Here is a 22,818-nt window from a genome sequence, read left to right on the forward strand (position 1 = left end):
AACTTATCCCTAAATTTAGGACAGCAAAGATGTAACCTGTAGCAGATCCCAGTGATACTCTTTTAGCATGTAGGGTATTTCTTTCACAAAAAAATTTATCCATAACAATTATTACAAAAGAATCCAAGAATCAGCTTCAAAAGAAGTTAGAAACAGTTAAATCCTGGCAGGTCCAATTTTATTCTTCAATTTCCAAAAGAAAAGAAAAGATCAATGGAATGTCAAATGAAATCAATGACTTGGAGCTGAAACTGAAAGCCCTATATGAGAAGAAGGACAAGTTAGAATCCACTGTGAAACTTTGTGAGGTTGAAACTCTCAGCATCAATAGGAAAGCTGCCACTTGGGTGAAAGAAAGCGAAGAGGTTGGTAGCAAACTCAAAGCTTCAGAGTCTGCCTTCAGAAATGCTGAATCATCAAAATAGAATTATGAGAGGAAGTTAATTGAATTGAAAAGAGCTCTTGGTAACATTAAACATTAGAATTTTCTTCATTTTGTAATTATTCCTGGATTGGTCTTAATTATAACTGTGAGCTGAGGTGTCTAGTTTGTTAGAGTGACAAAATGTCATAAAAGCAATAATGGAACCAGAGAGAATCATCCAAAATATTAGTGGAACTTTATCTGGAGTTTCTCAATTTTATCAATATACAGTTCATTCATCCTTACGAATCTCAGTCCTACTCATTGCTTCTCAATTCCTTCATAATTCTAGTTTATCAATCAAATAAACTTCTTACACATTCTGAACCTTACAACAAGCGTTTTCTCTTAGAATATGTAGAACTTGATCAGGATCAAGAAAATTTAATAATGGTTGAGCAAGCTTGAAGCTTCTCTCTTTGAAGTTTGAACAGTACTTGTAAGTAGGCTAATGGCTATTTGCATTTCTTGTTGCTCCATCTTTGGAAATCAACACTCTCATGCCCAAACTTTTTGTCCATTCACACTTCACAATTCATTCAAATAAGGTATACTAGCAATAATCGTTATCTAGAAAAAGCTTTAAAAGAACTAGGTCTAAAGTTAGAGACAGAGAGAAAGAGAGAGAGTAACTGATTTTTGTAATCCTAAAAATGATAAAAAAAAATTAATAAAGAATGAAACTGCAGAGAGAGAAAGAGAGATAGTAACTGATTTTTGTTGAGTACCTTCTGCGCAACCGCAAAATTGATCCAACGCCATTAACGACAGCTCACACGTTCTTCTTTCTTTTGAATCAAGAAGCACTTTGACGATCACGGACATCACGCCAGCTTCCACTACTTTGATTCTGTTTCTTTCCCATGGATAGAGCTCAACCACCAGCTTCAATGCCGCCTTATGAGCCTGCTGTGGTCGCGTACCACTCTCGTGATTTCAAACAATATTCGGTTTTCACGCTGATCAACTGGATCGGATTTGAAACCGTAAATGCCGATTTCAAAAGCAGTGTTGCGTACGCTCTTGATTGGCAGCTCCCAAGCTTCAACGCTTGCAGCAACGATTCAAGGAACTGAAGGCACTCATTGTTGATTAGCTTCTTGATCTGATTTTCTGAGAGATCAAGTTGAAACAAGATCTCAATCGCAGTTTCAGTCAGATCTCGTAGTTCTTCTTCGGCACTATTGTTCTTCTTCATCATGATTGTAGCTAAGAACTCTATTATGTTGCACCTAAAGATATTTATAACGAGAGAGACAACGACACTAGTGTACTGGAGCGAAGACGGCGGGTGCGGGAGCAGCGGAGCAAAGACGGCACAGCGGCAGTGGAGAGAGAAGGTTGGTGAAATGGCGGAGGTGAAATGGAGAAGGTGAGTTGGTTAATTTCTATGGGAAAATGTGGGTGAAACTAGGGACGCGGGAAGCAATCGCTGGTGTAAGTTTTTATTGATTAAAATAGACGGCAGCTACGCTAATTTTAGTTAAAACAAAAATCAACCTCTTAACCTTCTATTTTATAAAAAAATTTATACCATGCATTTACTTTCAAAGAGAAATTTTAACCGTTTAAATTTATCAACAGCGACAAATGTCGATATTAGAAATATTAAAATAAACAATACATCCGTCGATTTTAAAAAAAAATATAAGATCTTTAACATAATAGACGACCCAGTCGTCGATTTTAATATTTTATTTTAAATAATTATTTTTTTATTTTATCGACGACAAGCCGTCGATAAATATCGATAGAAAATACATCTGTCGATTTTGAGCGTCCATAATTACAATGTTTTTTATAGTGTGCATCACTTCTCCTAATGGCTTCAGCCTTGTCTTGATTCATTTCATGAAATAGAATCCGGGAAGCATATTCTACTCTATAGTGGTCCACCTCGTCCTGAAGTTTAAAAGAATATTTTTTTTAGTCAACTATGTTAATTTAGTAAGGTAATATAGAGTTATTTAGTTTTTAAACACAATTACCTGGGTCCAGTTGTCTCACTCATACTTTCCCCTTTTAACGTTTTCGGGCTGAATTATCTCAAGCCACTTCATTACATATATAGCACAGTCATAGCTGAAAAACAAGAAATAAATTAGCAAATTACATCTAGGAAAGTTTAATTTTCAGATTAAAAGATTTATACCTTGTCTTTTGGCCTGAGATATTAATGTATGGTGTATGAATTCCGTGATCATTTTTCTTCAGAGGTGCCCCCAGCATATACTCTTATTCTTGAAATTACATGTCCCTTAAAACACAAAATAAATCAATAATATATGAATAAATTCAATAAAGGAATATAAACAAAGGAGCACAAACCTACACCTTATATTGAACAGAAATACACCCAAATATTAAAATACATAACACAGAACCAACTTACAGCAAATATATTTATGTTCTTTCTTTCATTGGCTGGACAAGTCTTGTGATATGGGTCGAGTATAAAAGATTTTTTTTTTCTCTTGTATCATCCACCCATAACCACCAATGTTGTGAATGGCAAATAGGTGCAAAAATCTGAAGTATGTCCATATTGAACAGTCTTTTAATTTATTTGGCACATAAGTAAAAAATGTTAATAAGAAGATTTAGAAACGAAAACTTACATAACGATGCGATGCTAAGTTTTTTAAGGTCAAAGAAGGGTATAAACATTGGGTAGTCTTCCACCCTAAATGGCTTATTGATTTTAGGCTGTAAGAATACCCCTTCTGGATGATTTGCAATGGTCATGTTCTGCAACAATTGTGAAACACCAAATGAATACAGAAAATACACCCAAACGAATGAAAAAAATACACCTAAACGAATACAGAAAATACACCCAAATGAATACAGAAAACACACCCAAACAAATACATAAAATACACCCAAACGAATGCAGAAAATACACCCAAGATTTGTTGAAGTACCACTTACCACAATATCAGGGGAGAAACAGTATATTTCTTCTTGAAACATTTTAATGTTTTGCTGGTTAAGGATGAGGTATATGGCAAAGACAATCTAGAAATAAAAGCCCAAATCAATTTTACATAAATCGATATTGTATTTACTTTTCATGATAAAATCATTAATGTTATTCTAATATTACCTCAGCTTCTATATGTGTATCAGCTTGGAGAGATGCGAAGTGAATTTTTGAGATAATGTGTTTATCTTGGGCATTGAGTGTGCACACGGTGTCATACTCATTAGTATTTCCATCTGTGTATGTTTTCACATGTGTGGCCCAGATGTAGCATTTCTCTTTCATTTCAGCACTCATTTCATTTGTCCTCGCAGGAGTTTCAAACTTTTCAAAACTTTCTTCACCACTTTGCTTATGAATAGGTGGAGTTTTACCTTCTGTTTTCACCCCACTGCCTGCAATTTTTCCCACCAGCTTCCCTAACTGTTCTATTAGTTTTGGCGTTTCAGGAGTTTTCGCCCTCTGTCCCCCTCTTGCATTGCTGCACTCTCTTGCGTTGTTGCTTCTTCTTGGCTTGAATCAGTCAAGTCGAGGCTGAATGATGGCATCGGACCTTGTTTAGGAATGTACGATGCTGTCCGTGCTATCATCATCGGTGCAACAGCATCTTCTGGGGCTGGATTACTGCGTGATGAGATATAACATAATATAAGAATAAGAATAAATGAATGATATTGAAAACAAATTTTTACTCTACTGAACTTACACTTTAAATGGAGCTGGTGGAAGCGTGGGTGTGCTTTGTTCAGTTTTTGGCGGTGGTTCTGGAGTGCTGCAGTGTTACAGAACAATTGTGAGGATATACACCCCAACAAGGACAATATACACCCAAACAATAAACAAATACACTCAAAGATTACAGAAAATACACCAAACGAATACACACAATACACCCAAATGAATACAGAAAATACAAAAAATACAGACAAATGATTACAGAAAATAGACCCAAATGAATACAGAAAATACACCCAAACGAATACAGACAATACACCCAAACAAATACAGAAAATACACCCAAATGAATACACCCTAACAAGAACAATATACACCCAAATAATAAACAAATACACCCCAAGATTATTCTTGATCTTTTTGTAGTTTCTTCATTAACTTTTTCACTTGGAGACTTTGCAGGGGTTGGTTCAATTTCTGACACAAGGGTTGGTTCAATTTCTAGCACAGTAGTTGATTGGGACAGTGGTAGACAAACTTGAATCGGAACTCTAAACAAGAAGAAAAATAAAAGGTTAACAAAGCCCGTGAAAGTAAAATGGTTATAAGGTTGAAATTTTCTTGAAAAACTCACATTGAAAGCGCTTCGGTTTGTGACTGTGTCTCTACCCGCAAGACCATCATGTTCTCTTCAACTAGACTCAACCTGAAATACACCCAAAGAAAGTCAAAAATACACCCGAAGCATTCAAAAGAAAGACAGGCTTTGTTTTTTAGAACTTACATAGTTCCAGTTTTGGCTTTTTTTCCTGCCTTTTTTTTCTCGAATAAAACATTAAAAGGCTTTTTTTCTAAAAAAAATATATAAAGAATTAGAAGCAGAAGGTAATAAAAGATAAAAGCAACCGGTATTAGAAAGAGAAATTACATGCTCTCCACCGGTTTGTTTACGCTACTTTGATCTGTGTGTCCTTGAGACAAATGATCATCACTTCCTAAGTTTACCTCCGGTATTCTAAACATAGAGTAGATATTATTCAGTAAAAATACCATACTGTTAAATCAGGATAACAAGATTTATCAAATAAAGGTTCTTACGTTTCAAATGAGACATAGTGACCTTCTGTCGATCGCAGGTCAGCTTCCTTCTCCCTGGCAAACCAGAAACAATTATTAGCAAAGAAAACACCTTAAAATCGGAAATATACACCCCAACAAGACATATCCCTGTGCAGCAGATTTTTCATTGTTTTTCTTCTTCCTAGATTCTCTTAAGATTTCTTCTAATTCTTCAGTTTCAATTTCAGATCTAATAGTACATGCATAAAAGAACATGTTAACAAATATAATTTTGATGATAAACGGTAATATAGCTTACAAAGTACTCTACCTATGATAAGATTGAGCTTGTTCAGGAGATGAATCCTCAACAATGACCTTTTTTTTTTCGATTGTGTCCTAAAAAAAAAAACAAGTATGAATCAGAAATACAAAATAAAATTAATGCAATATATACATTTGATCATCTAAGAAATTTGCGCGTAGCACGGGTCTTACACTAAGAAATTTAACATTTCAATATTTTTGTTAAATAAATTTTATTTTTATGAGTTCATGATTGAATTTATTTTTTTTAAAGGCTAAAAATAATACCAGCCTTAATTTGTATTTTTTTTTATAAATGAGTTGTGAAAGTGCACTTGGCAGTTGAGCACCCCTTAGCTTGTTTCCTTAACGGTTAACAACGTCAACGTTATTTGCTTTTTCCCAAACACAACAACCAAAACGAAAGCTTCATCACAAAATTCCGAAAGTCGTGCTTCCATGCCTTTATTCCATTCCATTCTCTTGATCCATATTGAAAACAATCCTTCATGTATGTGCAAACTGCAAAATCACCATCACTATACTAATTACTATACACTCTCTATTATCAAATCTTAATTTCTTTTTCTGCTTAGTTACCAGTTGCCATGCTTTCCTGAGAAATATTTTCATTTTCCCAAGAAAATAAATAATAACAGAAAAGAAGAAAAGAAATGTCGGACGCTTTGATCAATGGATTGGCCGGAGCTGGGGGAGGGATCATTTCTCAGCTCATAACATACCCCCTTTTAACTGTGCGAATTTGGTTTCAAAAACTGATCCTCTCGTGAAAATTTTCAAGTGGGTTTTCTCTTAAGACGTGAAAGATTTGAATTTTTATAATTATTTTTTCTGGTGTGATCTGCAGTTAAACACTCGCCAACAAACCGACCGTGATGTAAAGAAAATCAAGAGTAAAGTTGGAACCCTCGAACAAATGTGCCAGGTCCTTTTTTCTGTCTTTATTTCAGCTTGAATCATAATGCCATAGTGTAACTTTTTTTTAGCTAAATAATGTATTTTATGAAAGGAAGAAAGTGGGGTTCGTGATTGTTGGGAAAAAAAATATTGATATAGGTTGTGAAGGAAGAAGGGTGGGAACGATTGTATGGAGGGTTGATACCATCACTAGTTGGTACTGCTGCATCTCAGGTGAGCTTATTTCAGCTTATTATGTTTGGAGATTTTTTATTTTTTGTATCAGACACCTCTTCTTGTGTAATTGTAACTGTTGTTGATGTTGCTGCAAGATTTTCTAAGGTGATCTCACACTCCCTCTAATGGTGGAGAGGTGTGTCAGTTCGGTATACAAGAAAAAATGAGTGTATAAAACATTGCTGCTATTTGTTTACTTTGTTGATCAATATTGATATTTCCTAATTTCTAAACAAAGAATTTTTTTTTTAATTTACAAGTTAGGAAGGAGATTAGGATGATGTTTAGGAAATATATATCACACTATTTGTTGATATATTTCATTTTTGTGCTAAATGAATGGGAAAATTAGATTGAAAATAAACTCCAAAGTGATATTGGAGATTGACCGCGTACACTAAAATAGTCTTTGATATCCCAATTACATTAATTACGTCCCAGAGATAGGCAAAAATATACTATACTAGTCCTTAATAGCATGATGAGTCACTTATAGAAAAGGGTCGAAGGACTAATACGGTGTAATTTTGCCAATCTCAAATAAGTAGAAGTTTAGCTTGGTGAATAGTGTGTTGAAATGTTTATCTCATAGAAGGCCAACAGGGTAGCCTATAATGATCATCTTCCAATTTTTCTTCTTATGTTAGTGGTAAAAGATTATCCTTTGACATTTTATTAAGATGGATAAGGAAACTTTAGAGACTTATTGAATATAACTATTGACATACTTTACTTATTTGTTTGATTCAGAATGAACTATGGAAGTTTTCCAACTAGCCATGATTGCTGCATCATGTATTTTTATAGCAACATGTTCAATGTTTTTCTTTGAATTTCATATTGGTTTAGTTTCTCACAAATTTTATGGTACAGGGTGTTTATTATTATTTCTATCAAATATTCAGGAACAGAGCCGAAGAAGCTGCACTAACACAAAAAAAGATTGGCATCAGTGATGGATCAGTTGGAATGCTATCCTCTCTTTTTATTGCTGCTTTATCTGGGTACTTTTCTTCTGCCCAGAAAAGATCCCCTATGGTTATAGTTTGTTTTAGTTTTCTTATAATTCAATCATATGCTTTGTGAAGTGTTGTTGATTTGACCTTCCAACATCATGTTAGTGAAAATCAATGATTAGATAATATGATCTCAATGACTTAATTCTTTTATTTTATTTTTGGTAGGTCTCTTAATGTGCTTTTGACGAATCCTATATGGGTTGTTGTCACCCGTATGCAGGTAATTTAGTTACATGATAACATTGTTTTAAAGAGAAGGAATCATGGAAAGAAATGATTTCTTACATTGAACTTGATTATTATTGTTTTTGTCTTTTCAATTTTTGTGGAAAACCACTTTTTACTATGCAGACACAAAGAAAAGAGTCAAATAAGAAAGATCCTGACCTGGGATTGTTAATTGTTGGTGGTGAAGAAAGCGTTCCTCTTCCTGCAGATAAGCCTCTTCCATATGACACTAAACATGTGGTAGGTAAATTCTTTATCAGTGATCTCTTTGTGATATTCGAACAAATAGACCAAGACAATTGTGATTATTATTGATTTGTTAAGTATATCATCACCCTTGAAAGATTAACTTTGTTGGAAAAAAGACCATTCAAACATTAATAATGATCATCCGACACTTGAAGGGTTAATATGTTTTGTTTTAGTTTTGACTAAACACCATCATATGTCAACGTGTAATATACCATAGTTACATGTTTCACCAATTAGATGACGTGTCACGTACTAATTTATACGTACCAATTTACAATTTATCTGCGTATCAGAACATCATAAGTATATTTTTTATATAATATTTTACATGTGGCATACTGCGTATCGATTCCCATACCATAACGCAACGTACTAATATGTGTTTGCAGATACAAGAAGTCTATGAAGAAGGTGGAATCCTTGGTTTCTGGAATGGTGTGTTACCATCATTGATCATGGTACGTTCGAAAATAAATTCTTTCATTATCATCACATGAACTATTATTGATTGTTTTTCACTAATTGCAGGTATGCAACCCTTCCATTCAGTTCATGCTGTATGAAACCATGTTATTAAAGATGAAAAGAAGACCTTATGGGAATAAGAAGGGTAGAAATGGGGTAACTGCATTTGAGGTATTATTCTCATTTTGCTTCTCTAGGTATATCACTTCCAACTGATATCATATTCACACCTTCCTTCCCTTATTTGCTTTTGATTGTTTACAACATTTGTCAGACTAAGATTCCCTTATGGCACTAGATATTTCTTCTTGGAGCTTTGGCTAAGCTTGGAGCTACTGTTGTAATTTATCCTCTTCTAGTTCTCAAGGTATATTTTATTATCTTTCTCAACATGTTGGTTTGAATTGGCTAAATATGATCCTTAAAAAAGAATGAAATTACTTATTAGTCTCTAATTGTCTGAGTTAAGTCTTGATTTAATCTCTAATATTTTAAATGTCATATTCTTATCCTAAATCTTTATATCGTCCTATTTTTGTCTTCTAGACAATATTAAAATTTTTTCTTTCAAAAATACATTTTTTTTGTCTTTTTTATTCTCAAATTACTAGAACCATTGCTACAACTACTATAATTATGATTGTGTTCGTTACCAAAAAGAAGATGATAATCAAAGAAATGATATGTTAAAAGAAAAATTTTTAATTTTGACCAAAGCACTAAAATAGGATAAAATAAGACGTATATGACAAAAATAAGATGTTTCCAATACAAGGAACGAAATTAAGACGTAGCTCAAATATTAAGAACTAAAACAGTAATCTGCTGAAGTATCTTTGCTTGGGCTGTGTGATGGGTTGAGTTGTGTTTTGGTTCCACCATTATTCAAGATAAGTAAGGAATGCTTTTTTCGTTTCTATTCCCACTTGTATGTTCTTACAGTCAAGGCTTCAAGCTAAACAGGATAAAACAGGGGACAACAGGCACCATTATACAGGTTTGAGTTATGCCAATCTTCTCTTATAAATGCATGCCATAATCCAATTGTGTGTTAGATTTCTTGTCCTTTGATCTTGTTTTGTCAATGAAGACACGACAGTATTAAGATCAACGGAGACATATCCCCAACTTTAAATGCTTTTAGTTCCTATAGAAAAAATTTGGTCCCCCAATGTTGTAAGGAAACAACATCTAGTAATACCCCAAACCTTTAATCATCAAATTAGTCCCCAAACTTTAATTTCGTTAGACATCACATCAGATTGTTCATCTATATAAAAAGACTAATCCGAAAATGTTAAAAATTATTAGGGACTGGTATGTCTTTATTAAATAACGATAGGAACTGAGCTATCAAACTTCTTATCAAAGTTTGACATGAGAATTGATATGTCTAACCAGGAGCGGAGCTAGATAAAATAGAAAGGGACTAAAAATATTTACACAACAAAATTTTAAGGGGGGCTAAACTGAAATTTACATATAATCTATATGTAAAAATTAAAATTACGGGGGGTCATTGCCCGCTTCCTCACTATGTGGCTCCGCCCCTGTGTCTAACAACATAAAAGGTTAGAGATTGATTTAGTGAATAAAATTTGTTAAGGGACACAACATAAAAGGTTAGAGATTGATTTAGTGAATAAAATTTGTTAAGGATTAAATTGTTCGACTAAAAATTCTTTGAAGACTCATTTTGGGATATTACTTAACAAAATCTCTAGTACTCATAAGGAGTAGATATGTATAAAATATTTGCTTTCCTCTCTGAAGTTGCAAAATCTTTGAAATTCAGGCACATGGGATGCAATTGTTAAGATGATAAACTATGAAGGGATCTATGGATTCTACAAAGGCATGGGCACTAAAATTGTACAAAGTGTTCTAGCTGCTGCTGTTTTGTTCATGATGAAGGAAGAACTCGTTAAAGGCGTTCAATCCTTTCTAGCTAAAGATGGATCTAACGCTGTAAAGCGAAAAGAATGATGATCGATCAAGAGTGAAAACTCGAGTGAAGACCATTAGCATCATTAGAACTTCTCACTAGGATGAAAAAGCTATCACTAGAGTTTTTCTCTAGATTTATATTTTCATGAACGTTATTTAGTTCATAGGAAATAGTGTATGTCATGTGTGTGACCCTTTCTTTAGGTCATACATTACACCGCTCTTTTTCAAACTATGCATTAACCGCACATGATGCTTGTGCATTTGGTTGTCCTTATATATAGAGAGAGAGCGCACGCAAAGTCATGAGGACAAATACTCTTACATTGGTGTAATTGAAATGATAGGGATGAAACTTATCTGTGCTTCAATGGATTCTTGAATGTTTGTAGCATTGGTAGTGCATGAATGTAGGGATCAAGTTTTGAATATGAACTTCATCCCTCTTTATGCATGAAGGTTTTCAGTGTGATAAACTGCCATAAACAATTTATAATAATTTTCGCTTTGATCTTTTTTTTTTTAATAGTGAATATTTTTGTACATATTTTTATTTGTACAAATTGTATTATTGTAGAGATTTTTAAGTTTTATTGAACTGACTATTAGGCAGTCGAAATATATAGTGAACAAATTAATAGAATTAGATTGTAATTTAAAAATGATTTTTTTTTCTTTGTTTTAGAATGTGTGATTTCATATCATATAAGATATTTTTTACACATTCTTTTAGTGTCAGTTAGCTTAAATGATATGAGATCATACTTTGCAAGAGTAATTGAAACGAAAAAACAGAGAATATTTTATATTAACACAATAAAACTAGAATTTGTGACAAGCAAGCTTTTTAGTACTAGATAAGAAATCTATTTATTAAAATGAGAGAGTTACTATTTTTTTGTTCTTTACACTTTGTTTGGATAGATGATGAAAAATAAAAAAGAAAATAGAAGTGAATTTTTTATGAGTTGTTTAGATGAAAAAAAAATGGATAGAAAAAAATAAATAAATAACTTTTTTTATTTGGATAAAAAAAAGTGGAAAAAAAATCGAATAAAATTACGTTAATATCCTTATCTACATTATAGGTAGATTAAAGTGTGCATTATATGTAAAATAATAAATCTATCTTTATTATAAAATAAAGTACAAATATTTTTATTTGTTTATTTTTTATTTTATTTTATAAATATTATATTTTTATATATTTGATTTAAATTATTTATCTAATACATATGATATTTAAATGTGAATTTCTATTATAATAACGGTTAGGTAGACTATTGGAAATCTGAACAACGCGAATAATGGACTGATCTTTTAGCCCACTAAGGATTAAAAGAAAAATCAGCCCAACTCAAATTAAAAAAAAAACTTTTTAATCCTACCATTAGAAATTTTAACCATCTATTCCCTTTTAACTCTAATTACATTTTCTTCTGATCTAAACTCTCTCTCAGTGCCATCATGTGCCATCATTTCCTGCCGTCACCAATTTCGAGTACTGTATTAAGAACAAATATCTCACATAAAGAATAAACATCTCATTTATACGAAGAAACAATAATGAGTACATAGTTCAACACAATAGAAATTTAGGAGTTAGGACCACTTATTCACTAGCTATACTAGCTAGTGAGCTTTTTGTTCTCATGAAATAGAACCACAATTCATAGTTTTCTTTTCCAAAAAAAAAAGGAAAAATATTAAATAATTAAAAATATAGATCTGACAAAAAAAGCTATAGACAACTAAAGCTTAGGATTAGAACTGAGATTTGTTGGCTGAAATTGAGTATTATGTTTGGTGATCAGAGATTGAAACTAAAATTTCAGTCTTGAGGTACATAATTTTAATCCGTTTAGTACCTCCAAAAAGGTAGAAAGTGGGGGGACACTTGCATTTCTAAATATGTAGACTGAAACTTTAATAACGTTTTTTTTTTAAATAATTCCGCTATGTTACCAACAGTATTTCTGTCAACTTCTACCAACTCTTATTTATAACTATGTTTAATGGAAGTATCTTTGTGGATGTGTCTAATAAAAATATATTTATAACTTTGTTTAATGGAAGTATCTTTGTGGATGTGTCTAATAAAAATATTTTTTTATGGCTGTGTTTAATAGAAGTGTCTTTATAGATGTATTTTCTGGATGTGTCTCTTTATATATGTGTTTAAAATATAATAATTAATTATTATTGACAATAAGTTGGCAGATAATATATTGGTACCTTATACTTTTTTTTTTAAAATATTTTCACTTAACGGTTGAATTTCAATTCTACTTATTATCTCCATATTTATCTTAACCCAACATGATACTAAGACATAATTCAATCTAAATATTTTTTACACCAAATACAATACATACACTTAATTTAATCTTTATCTCAATATCTATTTTTCAATTTCTATCTCTTCTCCAAATACAGTCATAGAGCTGCACCAGGATTAGAAATCTGAGTTATCAAAGGAGTAGAATTAGGAATCCATAAATAATGATAGAAAGAGTGTGTGAGTATGTGTAGTGTAAGGTAAAAGAAAAAAAAAAGAAAATTATAAGGTCAAATTAATTAAAAAACAAAAAATATTATTGTACATCAAAATTAATAATTAAAATAAGTTATTATGCATTTATATGAATACATATACTGTTTAATTATTTTTTATATATATATTTTATATTTTAACATATATTTTATATTATAGTTGATTTTAATGTATATGCATAGTTGAATGAAAAAAAAAACATATGGCAACACAATATCAGACTATTAATAAACTATAACGACCCAAGAGAGATCACTAGTACTATTTTCAAAATGATCATTGTCACTACTACTATTGTCGGATACAAGAGAAGTTTCAACCATAGGAGTGTAGCTAGACATAGATCCTCAATTTAGTTACCGAGAAATCAATATGATAAACACTACACCATACAAAGATCTCACTAACCTCCAACGAGATAACGAGGTGGAGAAAATTAAAGCCACTTGTTACGGTTGCCAATGATACGTGATGCACAAAAATGTCATAGTCTTAACCGCCATGGATTGGAATCTAGTGCCATCACATGAAAGAAATTAAATCATAGCTGTAGATCAATTTCATGTTTCGGTTTTGAAACTGCCATTTGTCCATTTCTCATTGTGGATATATATTTGGAGTTTAGGACCACTGGCCAAAAAGTGTATTTCAGTTTTTGCATTTTTTTTCTATTAACAAAAAAAAAATAATAAATTTCTAGTTTTTTTTTTTTAATTTAATCATTTTTTTCAATAAAGCCTGTTGGATATACTCTGAATAATTTGTTCAACATGTAGAGGTGGACTATTGCTCCCAAGTGAAAGTAACATACTAGATAATTGTTCTTGATCGAATGAAATTATAATATAATTACTTTCAAGTAAATGTAGATGTAAAAAGTCCACTCATTAAAGTGTGGATTTTCATCGTATCGTAACTTGGTGTTTGCCGCTTGAGGTCAGTGAGTGAGCTAACAAGTGGATCTAGCATACCTTTGGGACCACACATCAACCTCATATAGCATTATTAGCATAGTCCCTTGTGCTGGAGTGCTAACGTATATCAATAGATAGAGTTGGAAGTGAACTGCACGATACTATTCTGTTCTACCCTTTAAAGAAGAGACCGTTAAAGGAAAATTTTCTGTTGTTTTAAATTGATGGCGGAGTTAAATATTAACTTTGACAAATCTAGCTTGATTCTAATTAACTAAGATGATTGGTGGATACCGCGAATATGTAGCGCATTGGACTATAAAAAGCCTCTTTCCCAATTAAATACTTGGGGATTTCGCTAGGAGCTAACCTGAGATTGGTAAAGATTTGGAAGCCAATTATAGACAAAATAAAAGATAAACTTAGCATATGGAAAGTTAAGGTTCTCAATAAAGTCAGTAAGTTGGTGCTCATCAAATTTCTATTAAACAGTCTCCCTGTATATTATTTGAGTCTATATAAGATGCTAAAGGCTGTTGCGGATAAACTGATTTCTTTATAGAGAAGATTTCTATGGAGCAAGAGGGATGGTAAGAATGGTATGGCCTTGGTCAGGTAGGAGGTGGTGCAGGCGCCCAAAAAGTTTGGTGGACTGGGTGTCGGGGATGCCATGGTGCGCAACACAGGGAACTAAGCATGTCCATGCGACGTACAATAGAGAATAACGAGGAAGCCAAAATCAAACCAAGCAAAACATACCAATCATTTGTCGCAGCAGCCGGGGATCACCGTGAGTAAAATTTTATCGAAAAAGATATGAGAAATTACATCACGAGAGAAGTGCAGAATGTTCTGGAACTAGATGATGCAAAAGAATTTGGAAAATATTTATTAAGAATGAAAGAGAAGAACCAGAATTTCTTTTTCGAGCTCGAACTCGAGGTTGATCAATCGATTAAGATTGCTTTTTGGGCCGACGCAAGGAGTTGGGCTGCCTGTGAGTATTTTGGATATGTTATTTTATTCAATACCACCTACAATACAAACAGGTAATATGCTGTTCTGGTTTATGCGTATTTGGTACCATTTTCGGTGGATTTAACGATGTTGTTTCTGTTTCGTCGTATTCAGGTACAATATGATTTTTGGTTCTTTTGTTGGGGTGACTGGGATGCGCTTTGATGAAAAAAGAGGAAACTCAATCATTCAAATGGCTATTTGAATATTAGCTTCGTTGCATGGAAGAAAATACTCCAAAAGGCATTCTCACCGATCAATGTGCATTGATGCAAAGGACTATCGAGGCTTGTATGCCCACAACAATTCACAGGTGGTGTATTTAGCACATCATGAAGAAGATTCCAAGCAAATTAAATAGCTACAAGAGACACGAAGAAATCGAACATGAGATGAGCCATGTTGATTGGAACTGTCTTACAAAAGAATCATTTGATAGGAATTGGAATGGTTTTTTGATGAAATATGGTCTTCGGGACAACAAGTGGCTTTCAGGTAATTTTTTTAAATCTGTAGCAGAGGTGTACATTGCATGTTTTTTGGTGTGTCTTAGTTCTGATTTAGGTGTTTTTGCATAGCTTTTCGAAGATCGTCATTTATGGATACCAATTTATCTCGATCACTACTTCTGGGGTAGGATGAGAAGCACACAAAGGAGCGAGAGTATGTATGCTTTTTTTAACAAGTTCTATTACGCAGAATAGCTCACTTATCTAATTCGTCAAATAGTACGATAATTGCTTAGGAAGTAGGGAGCAGAAAGAGAGAATTGGATGCTGCAAATTTTCATATCCTCATACCGTGTGCAACAAAATCTTCAATAGAAGCTCAGTTTCAACAGGTGTATACTCACAAGAAGTTCAGGGAAGTCCAAGCACGATTCAAAGGGTAGGTGAATTGCATAACAAGATCAACACACTCCGCTCTAGGCTATATGGTATATGAAGTTGTAGAACAAATTTTAAACTCAACATTCAATAAGTTTGTGGTTACATACGACAGTGTAGTAGCTGAAGTGAAATGTCAGTGCTTATTATTCGAGTTAAGAGGGATATTGTGCCATCACTCTCTAAGCGCATTAAGTTTTGAGCAGGTAAACAAAGTGTCACCAAGATATATATTAGAACGATGGAGCAAGAACGGAAAGAGGAGGCACACACACATCAAGAGCAGCCACGACGAGCCTCTTTTGGAGCCAAGAAGCAAGAGATTTGACGATTTGGTATTTCGGTCACAAAATATATGTGAATTTGAACTAGAATCTGAGGATCTGGCCGCCATTTTGCACCATGCTTACGATAATGCTATGGTTAAGATGCAAGAATACAAAGCCAAAAGCAAGAAAAAATGTTCATTATCTCATGAAGATGCTTTCTTGGAAGATATTAATGAGCTTCAAAGCCCTCCATGGGTGAGAACAAGAGGACGTCCCAAAAATAGACTAGGTTCAAAGACGAAAAAACAGATTGCAAATGCTTCAAAGAAAAAAAAAATGAAAGCCCTAAGCGAAGTAAAAGTGATGTTCTTTAAACATGGGGTAATATGTGATTTTATTTTTGTTAATAAGTAATTTTCTTTTTTGCAGTTGAACCTTTTTTATTGTGGTTCAGTGCTGCAATCAATTTTAAGCCAATATCATGGACATGTTATGAATTATCAGTTCAAAGATTCAGTAGCATAGGATAGTTTTTCGGGTGTAGCGTTGCACGATTTCGGTGTATCATTGAATAATTTTTGGTGTATTCTACATGCTCTTCTTATTGGTAGTTTCTTTGTTTTTTTATATTTTTGAAATGTTGTTGTTTATTTGAAAATTAGTGTTTTGAACTATCTGAAAGAGATTTGATTGTTTTAAATATACAATACATATACAATTCACCAGTTAAGGAGGGTAACCAGTTAAGAAGGGTAATAATTCAAATTTTTGAATTCCCGTAACTCCTTGTTAAATTTTCCAGGGAAATATGTATGCATTCATTTCTGGTGTATTCCGGTTATTTTTTGGTGTATTATAAAAGTAATTCGGTGTATTAGTATATTTGATTTTGTTCCCTTGATTTTTTTGAACCTGTAATTAATAGCATTTGAATATAGCATAGACAGTTTCATAGAAGTTTATTTATACAAAAAAAAATTATAATAAGCTTGGATTAAATATTCACAAACTATACAAAAAGTATCTGTTCAAACTATTCACAAACTACACAACATTCAAACTATCGACTGTCAATATCTTCTGAATTTAATTGACAATACGGACTCAACAATGCTGCAGACGGCTTCGACAATCTGATTGCTTCGCTTTCTCGAATGGATCTATCTCTTAGTTGATTCATTTCATCAAAAGAATCAGCGAAGCGTATTCAACTATGAAATGGTCTACCTCCACCTACAGTTTGAAGAAATTTATTTTATTAAACTCCGTTAATTTAGTAAAGTAATATAGAGTTATCTACTTTTAAACATAGTTACCTGCATCCAATTGTCCCTGACATATTTGCCCTTTTTAATGCTTTCTGGTTTGATTATCTCGATCCATTTCATTAGATAAACTGCACAATCATGGCTAAAAACAAAAATAAATTAGCAAAATAAAATAGGACAGTAAGAGAAAACACGAAATTTCTCAGAGAAAAAGATTTATACCTCGTTTGTTGGCCCGCAATGTTGACATATGGCGGTTCAATTTGATCATCCTTTTTCCTGAGAGGTTATCCTCAGGCAAATACCCTCATTCTAGAAATCACGTAGCCCTGAAAACCAAAATAAAGAAAAATATAAGAAAGACTATATTTTAAAACCTGATTACACCGAGATGATCCAATAATACACCTTAATTAAAACAACACTACACCCAATTCTTATATTGATAAGAACAGACAGAAACCAAGGAATTTATAGAGAAAACAGAAGAAACTTATGACAAATATATTAAGTTTCATTTTTATTTCCGAGAGACACTTCTTGTGATATGAAATGGTCTACCTCCACCTACAGTTTGAAAAAATTTATTTTATTAAACTCCGTTAATTTAGTAAAGTAATATAGAGTTATCTACTTTTAAACATAGTTACCTGCATCCAATTGTCCCTGACATATTTGCCCTTTTTAATGCTTTCTGGTTTGATTATCTCGATCCATTTCATTAGATAAACTACACAATCATGGCTAAAAACAAAAATAAATTAGCAAAATAAAATAGGACAGTAAGAGAAAACACGAAATTCCTCAAAGAAAAAGATTTATACCTCGTTTGTTGGCCCGCAATGTTGACATATGGCGGTTCAATTTGATCAACCTTTTTTCTGAGAGGTTATCCTCAGGCAAATACCCTCATTCTAGAAATCACGTAGCCCTAAAAACCAAAATAAAGAAAAATATAAGAAAGACTATATTTTAAAACCTGATTACACCGAGATGATCCAATAATACACCTTAATTAAAACAACACTACACCCAATTCTTATATTGATAAGAACAGACAGAAACCAAGGAATTTATAGAGAAAACAGAAGAAACTTATGACAAATATATTAAGTTTCATTTTTATTTCCGAGAGACACTTCTTGTGATATGGGTTAAGGACATGAAATTTCTTGTTTTTAACATCCACCATCCATATCCACCAGTGCTTCCTGTAGCAAGTTGGGGCAAATATCTGAAGTTTCGCCAGATGGAACAATGTTTTAGTTTAATTGGCACTTAACGGAAGAATTGCGTTATGAAGTTTTAGAAATGAAAACTTACAAATGGATGGGATGCCAACTTTTTCAAGTCCAAATACGGGATGAACATCCTATAGCCTTGAACGCCGAAGGGTTTTTTTATTTTTTATTTTTTATGTAAAAACTCGCCCTCATGATTCCCCGAAGCCATATTCTGCAAAATTTATATAACACCGAAAGAAATAGTTATTACACACAATACATTTCATAAACACACCAAAATTTGAGCCTTATACACCATACCACAATATCAGGGGGAACATAGTAAACATATTCTTCAAATCTTTTAATTCTTTTTTTGTTGAGAAGAAGACACATTGCAGTCACAATCTAGGAAAACAAAAAATCCAAAGTAATTACATACATGGCACAAAAACTCATAATAAAATCATTAATGTTATTCTAAGAATACCTGGGCTTCAATATATGTGTTGTCTCTTAAAGATGCAAAGTGGCCTTTTGTAATCTCCAGCGGTTGTTTATGGTTGAGGATGCATATTATCTCTCACTTGTTAGTGCTTCCATCGTCATAGGTCTTCATGTTTGTGGCCCAGAGAAACCACTTTTCTTTGAGCTTGCCCGATACTTCGCTCCGCCTCACAGGAGTTTCGAACTTGTCAACAAAGCGCTTGGCAGGCTGCACCTTTTGGAGTGGGGGACTTCTATCCTCAGCAAAATTTAAGGCCGCCGCAACCCTAATGTTTACAACCTACTCCACCAGTTCTTCTAAATCTTTAATCAGTATCGGACTCTCTTGACTTTTTTCCTTCTCAATAGCTGGTCGCCCCTCCTGAGTCACTATTTCTTCCTTACTCAAATCAGTAAAGCCAAGGCTGAACAATGGTGCAAGAAATTTATGATTTACAGCAAACGATGTTGTCCTGGCAATCATCATTAATGCAGCAGTGGCTTGAGGGGGTGGATTACTGCATGGTGACATATAAAATACTATAAGAATAAGAATAAACAAAAGATATTGAAAGAGAGTTATATTGTGTAGAACTTACATTTTAGAAGGAGCTGCTAGCTCTGTGGGTGTACTTTCAACAAGTTGATGGGGTTGTGGAGTGCTGTAGGATTACAAAAAATGTTTTAAATTAGAAAAAAAACCAATTCCACCTCAATTCACAAGAGATACACCGAAATAAGAACCAAATATACCTCCATATAAAAAGCGATGTAACCCATTAAACCATGAACAAATAGACCCAAAGACAAACCAGATACATCAAAAGTATTATTTCTTATGCATTAATTGTTTGTTCTTTAGATCCCTCGCTGGGAGACTTTGCGGGGCTTGATGCCATTGTCTCTGATGGAGGTACATGTAACACCCTAATTACCCTAAATCTTACCTCATGTCGTAAAGTAAAGGATAATTAAAGGTCACGATAATTCTAAGGCTTATACAAATATATATAGAAAGAAATAATAATTTTAGAAGTCTCATGAAGGAATCAGCTCAAAACAGAGTTACAGAAGTGCGAAACGTTCACACGAAGCTAAAAGCATAAAGGCACAAGATAGAGATACGAGAAAACAAGATATATGTAGATACATCAGTGTAATAATCATAAGATACTAGCCTTAACCCACGGAGTTTAAGCCGACTAGTTATATACAGACATACAGATTTTGGGAAATTAAAATAGTGTACAACATATCTCTCTCAAAGGACTATAACTTCTATAAACTTCTTTTTCCTCCTCAGAAAACTCTTTAAATTAACTTTTTTTGGAAATAGGTTCCCTAAAAAAGTAGCAAAACAAGATTACCAATTACACTCTAATTCACTTGAAATACACCGAAATACCAGTCATATACACCTCTATTTATTTTTTGAATACATGAGATAATATGATTTCAAAAGAATAGATTACAAAGAATACAAGTATAAAGGTTTTGTGTAATCAGTTACCAGATGCATTGAAGCCAAGGACAACTCTTATATTTTCCGGGTTGATGGTCAATACACCGTACCGAGTGTCCAATATGTTTGTTACCACATCAAACGAATATGCCAACTCCTTCAAGAGTTTATGGGGCAGATTCATCGGAGGGATGTGCATCAGACCACCAAATCCCAATTTTTGGACGATGGCCTTCTTTTCTTCGCTCATGTTTTGGAACTTTTCATTTAATAGTCTTGTTGAGAATCTCAATTCTTTGATTTTCTGTAAACAAAAAAAATGAGAATCATTTAAATAAGCTATATTTATACAAGGAAAAATTGAGTTGGTCTAAGATATGTGTGCTTACATTGTATTTTTTTGGAGTAGGGTTCTTGCTTGCCAATTTTATTATAAGTAATAAAAATATGGTTAATAGATAAAAACATCACCATTTACAGTGGAATTCGCTTGATATACATCCAAATATCAGCCACATACACCTCTATTATCTTTTAGATTACATGACACAATATGAGTTCGAAATGATATTCAAGTCAACCAAACATACATAAATTGTCATCAGAAGCACAAAAACAATATTCTGTTTCTAGTTACACCATGTATAACACAAGATCACCATTTACAGTGGAATTCGCTTGATATACACCCAAATACCGACCATATACACTTCTATAATTTTTTGGATTACATGACACAATATGAGTTCAAAATGATATTCGAGTCAACCAAACATGCATAAAATGACACCAGAAGTACAAGGACAATATTCTATTTCTAGTTACACTAGGTATAGGACAACATCACCATTTACAGTAGAATTCGGTTGATATACACCCAAATACGAGCCACACACACCTCTATTATTTTTTAGATTACATGACACAATATGAGTTCAAAATGATATTCAAGTTAACCAAACATGCATAAAATGTCACCAGAAGCACAAGGACAATACTCTATTTCTAGTTACACTAGGTATAGAACAACATCACCAGTTACACTAGAATTTGCTTGAATACACCTCTATCATTTTTTAGATTACATGACATAATATGAGTTCAAAATGATATTCAAGTCAGCCAAATATGCATAAAATGACACCAGAAGCGCAAGGACAATATTCAAGAACAACAGCACCAATTACAGTCAAATTTACTTGAAATATAGCAAAAGTTTCTATTTATACAAACTCAGTTCCAAATATGCAAACATGCACAAAAATACATGAAAATATACGTTAAACTATTTGCCAAACAGAATGTAAAGCAGTTATCATCGATTGAACAGTTTGACGAGATCAGTAATATCTATTTTAAACTAAGAACACATAATGAATCTACTTATTAAATAGAAATACGACTATATAGTGTTTCTTGTTTGAAATGAGAAAGAGAAAAGTAAAAAACCTTGACGATTAGTGAAACAGTACCTTGAATAATCTTTCTTCTTTTGTTTTTGTATTTTTTAATGGAGATTTTGGAGTTTTCTTGTTGATTTCGTTGAGTGTTGGCGACGATTTTGACATATTCTTAAGAGATTTCGAACGTTGTTTGAATCTTCAGTGTTGGGGTTTGATTGAGGAAGAAGAAGAACCGTCTTTCATAATCGTAACTTTGTGAGTGAGCGCGCTATTGAAACGGTTAAGTGGAGCGCGTGTATACACACTCGTATACGTGAAAGTTTTTTTTTTGGGCTTGGCCCAACTTGCATAACTTGTAAGCTAAAAAGTCTTGTATGCATAGCAGACCTGAAAAATATAATATGCATATTATCTTTATCAACTTAGTCTTAATCTATTCTATTCTATAAAAATCAGATTTTTACACTTAATGATGGAGCTTACCTGTCATACTTCGTAGAGTATTTTTCGATTTATTTTTTTCAACTCATTAAATATAATTCATTATAATAAATTAATCATATCAACTAATTAATTTGATTAGATATTTAAATATTAGATAATATATTATAATTTATATTGCGAGACCTGAATTTTTGGAAATTAGATAATAAATCATTTAATGATTTATTTTATTTATTCGAAAATATATTTTCAGAGATTTTATATTAATTGAGTACTTTTTTATTATTGATTTAAAAGCTTTAATAAGCAAAAAGTAATGATAATTTTATATACTTTAATTTGAAAAATTATAATTTGAACTTTATTTTATAATTTCAA

The 22,818-nt window shown here is 32.7% G+C and overlaps 2 protein-coding genes and 1 long non-coding RNA gene across 5 annotated transcripts; 1 reads left to right on the forward strand and 2 right to left on the reverse strand.

Moving 5' to 3' along the window:
- Positions 1–2,189: 2,189 nt before the first annotated feature.
- Positions 2,190–3,044, reverse strand: LOC140182874 (uncharacterized). The gene is made up of 3 exons (XR_011879122.1): positions 2,577–3,044; positions 2,413–2,506; positions 2,190–2,326 (listed from the first exon to the last, which is right to left on the reverse strand). It is a non-coding gene; the product is annotated as an uncharacterized lncRNA (long non-coding RNA).
- A 492-nt stretch (positions 3,045–3,536) lies between these two features.
- Positions 3,537–6,057, reverse strand: LOC140183040 (uncharacterized). The gene is made up of 8 exons (XM_072231041.1): positions 6,048–6,057; positions 5,864–5,952; positions 5,473–5,540; positions 5,181–5,234; positions 5,011–5,097; positions 4,717–4,788; positions 4,114–4,633; positions 3,537–4,031 (listed from the first exon to the last, which is right to left on the reverse strand). The coding sequence occupies exons 1-7, from the start codon at positions 6,055–6,057 to the stop codon at positions 4,264–4,266; spliced, it is 750 nt and encodes a 249-aa protein (XP_072087142.1). The 3' UTR covers positions 3,537–4,031; positions 4,114–4,263.
- Positions 5,802–11,039, forward strand: LOC112785218 (peroxisomal nicotinamide adenine dinucleotide carrier). Of its 3 annotated transcripts, XM_072230240.1 has the most exons (12): positions 5,828–5,958; positions 6,090–6,202; positions 6,316–6,393; positions 6,525–6,599; positions 7,476–7,606; positions 7,787–7,841; positions 7,973–8,089; positions 8,491–8,559; positions 8,630–8,737; positions 8,865–8,933; positions 9,509–9,563; positions 10,362–11,039. In XM_072230240.1, exons 2-12 carry the CDS (start codon positions 6,122–6,124, stop codon positions 10,550–10,552), a joined length of 1,029 nt encoding a protein of 342 aa, XP_072086341.1. In that variant the 5' UTR covers positions 5,828–5,958; positions 6,090–6,121; the 3' UTR covers positions 10,553–11,039. The 3 variants fall into 3 exon arrangements, with proteins under 3 accessions (XP_025684450.1, XP_025684451.1, XP_072086341.1); XM_025828665.3 differs by having other exon boundaries at positions 5,802–6,202; XM_025828666.3 differs by lacking the exon at positions 6,090–6,202 and having other exon boundaries at positions 5,823–5,958.
- Positions 11,040–22,818: the final 11,779 nt, after the last annotated feature.

The sequence above is a fragment of the Arachis hypogaea genome, chromosome 20, assembly GCF_003086295.3.
Source record: "Arachis hypogaea cultivar Tifrunner chromosome 20, arahy.Tifrunner.gnm2.J5K5, whole genome shotgun sequence".
Classification (NCBI taxonomy): domain Eukaryota; kingdom Viridiplantae; phylum Streptophyta; class Magnoliopsida; order Fabales; family Fabaceae; genus Arachis; species Arachis hypogaea.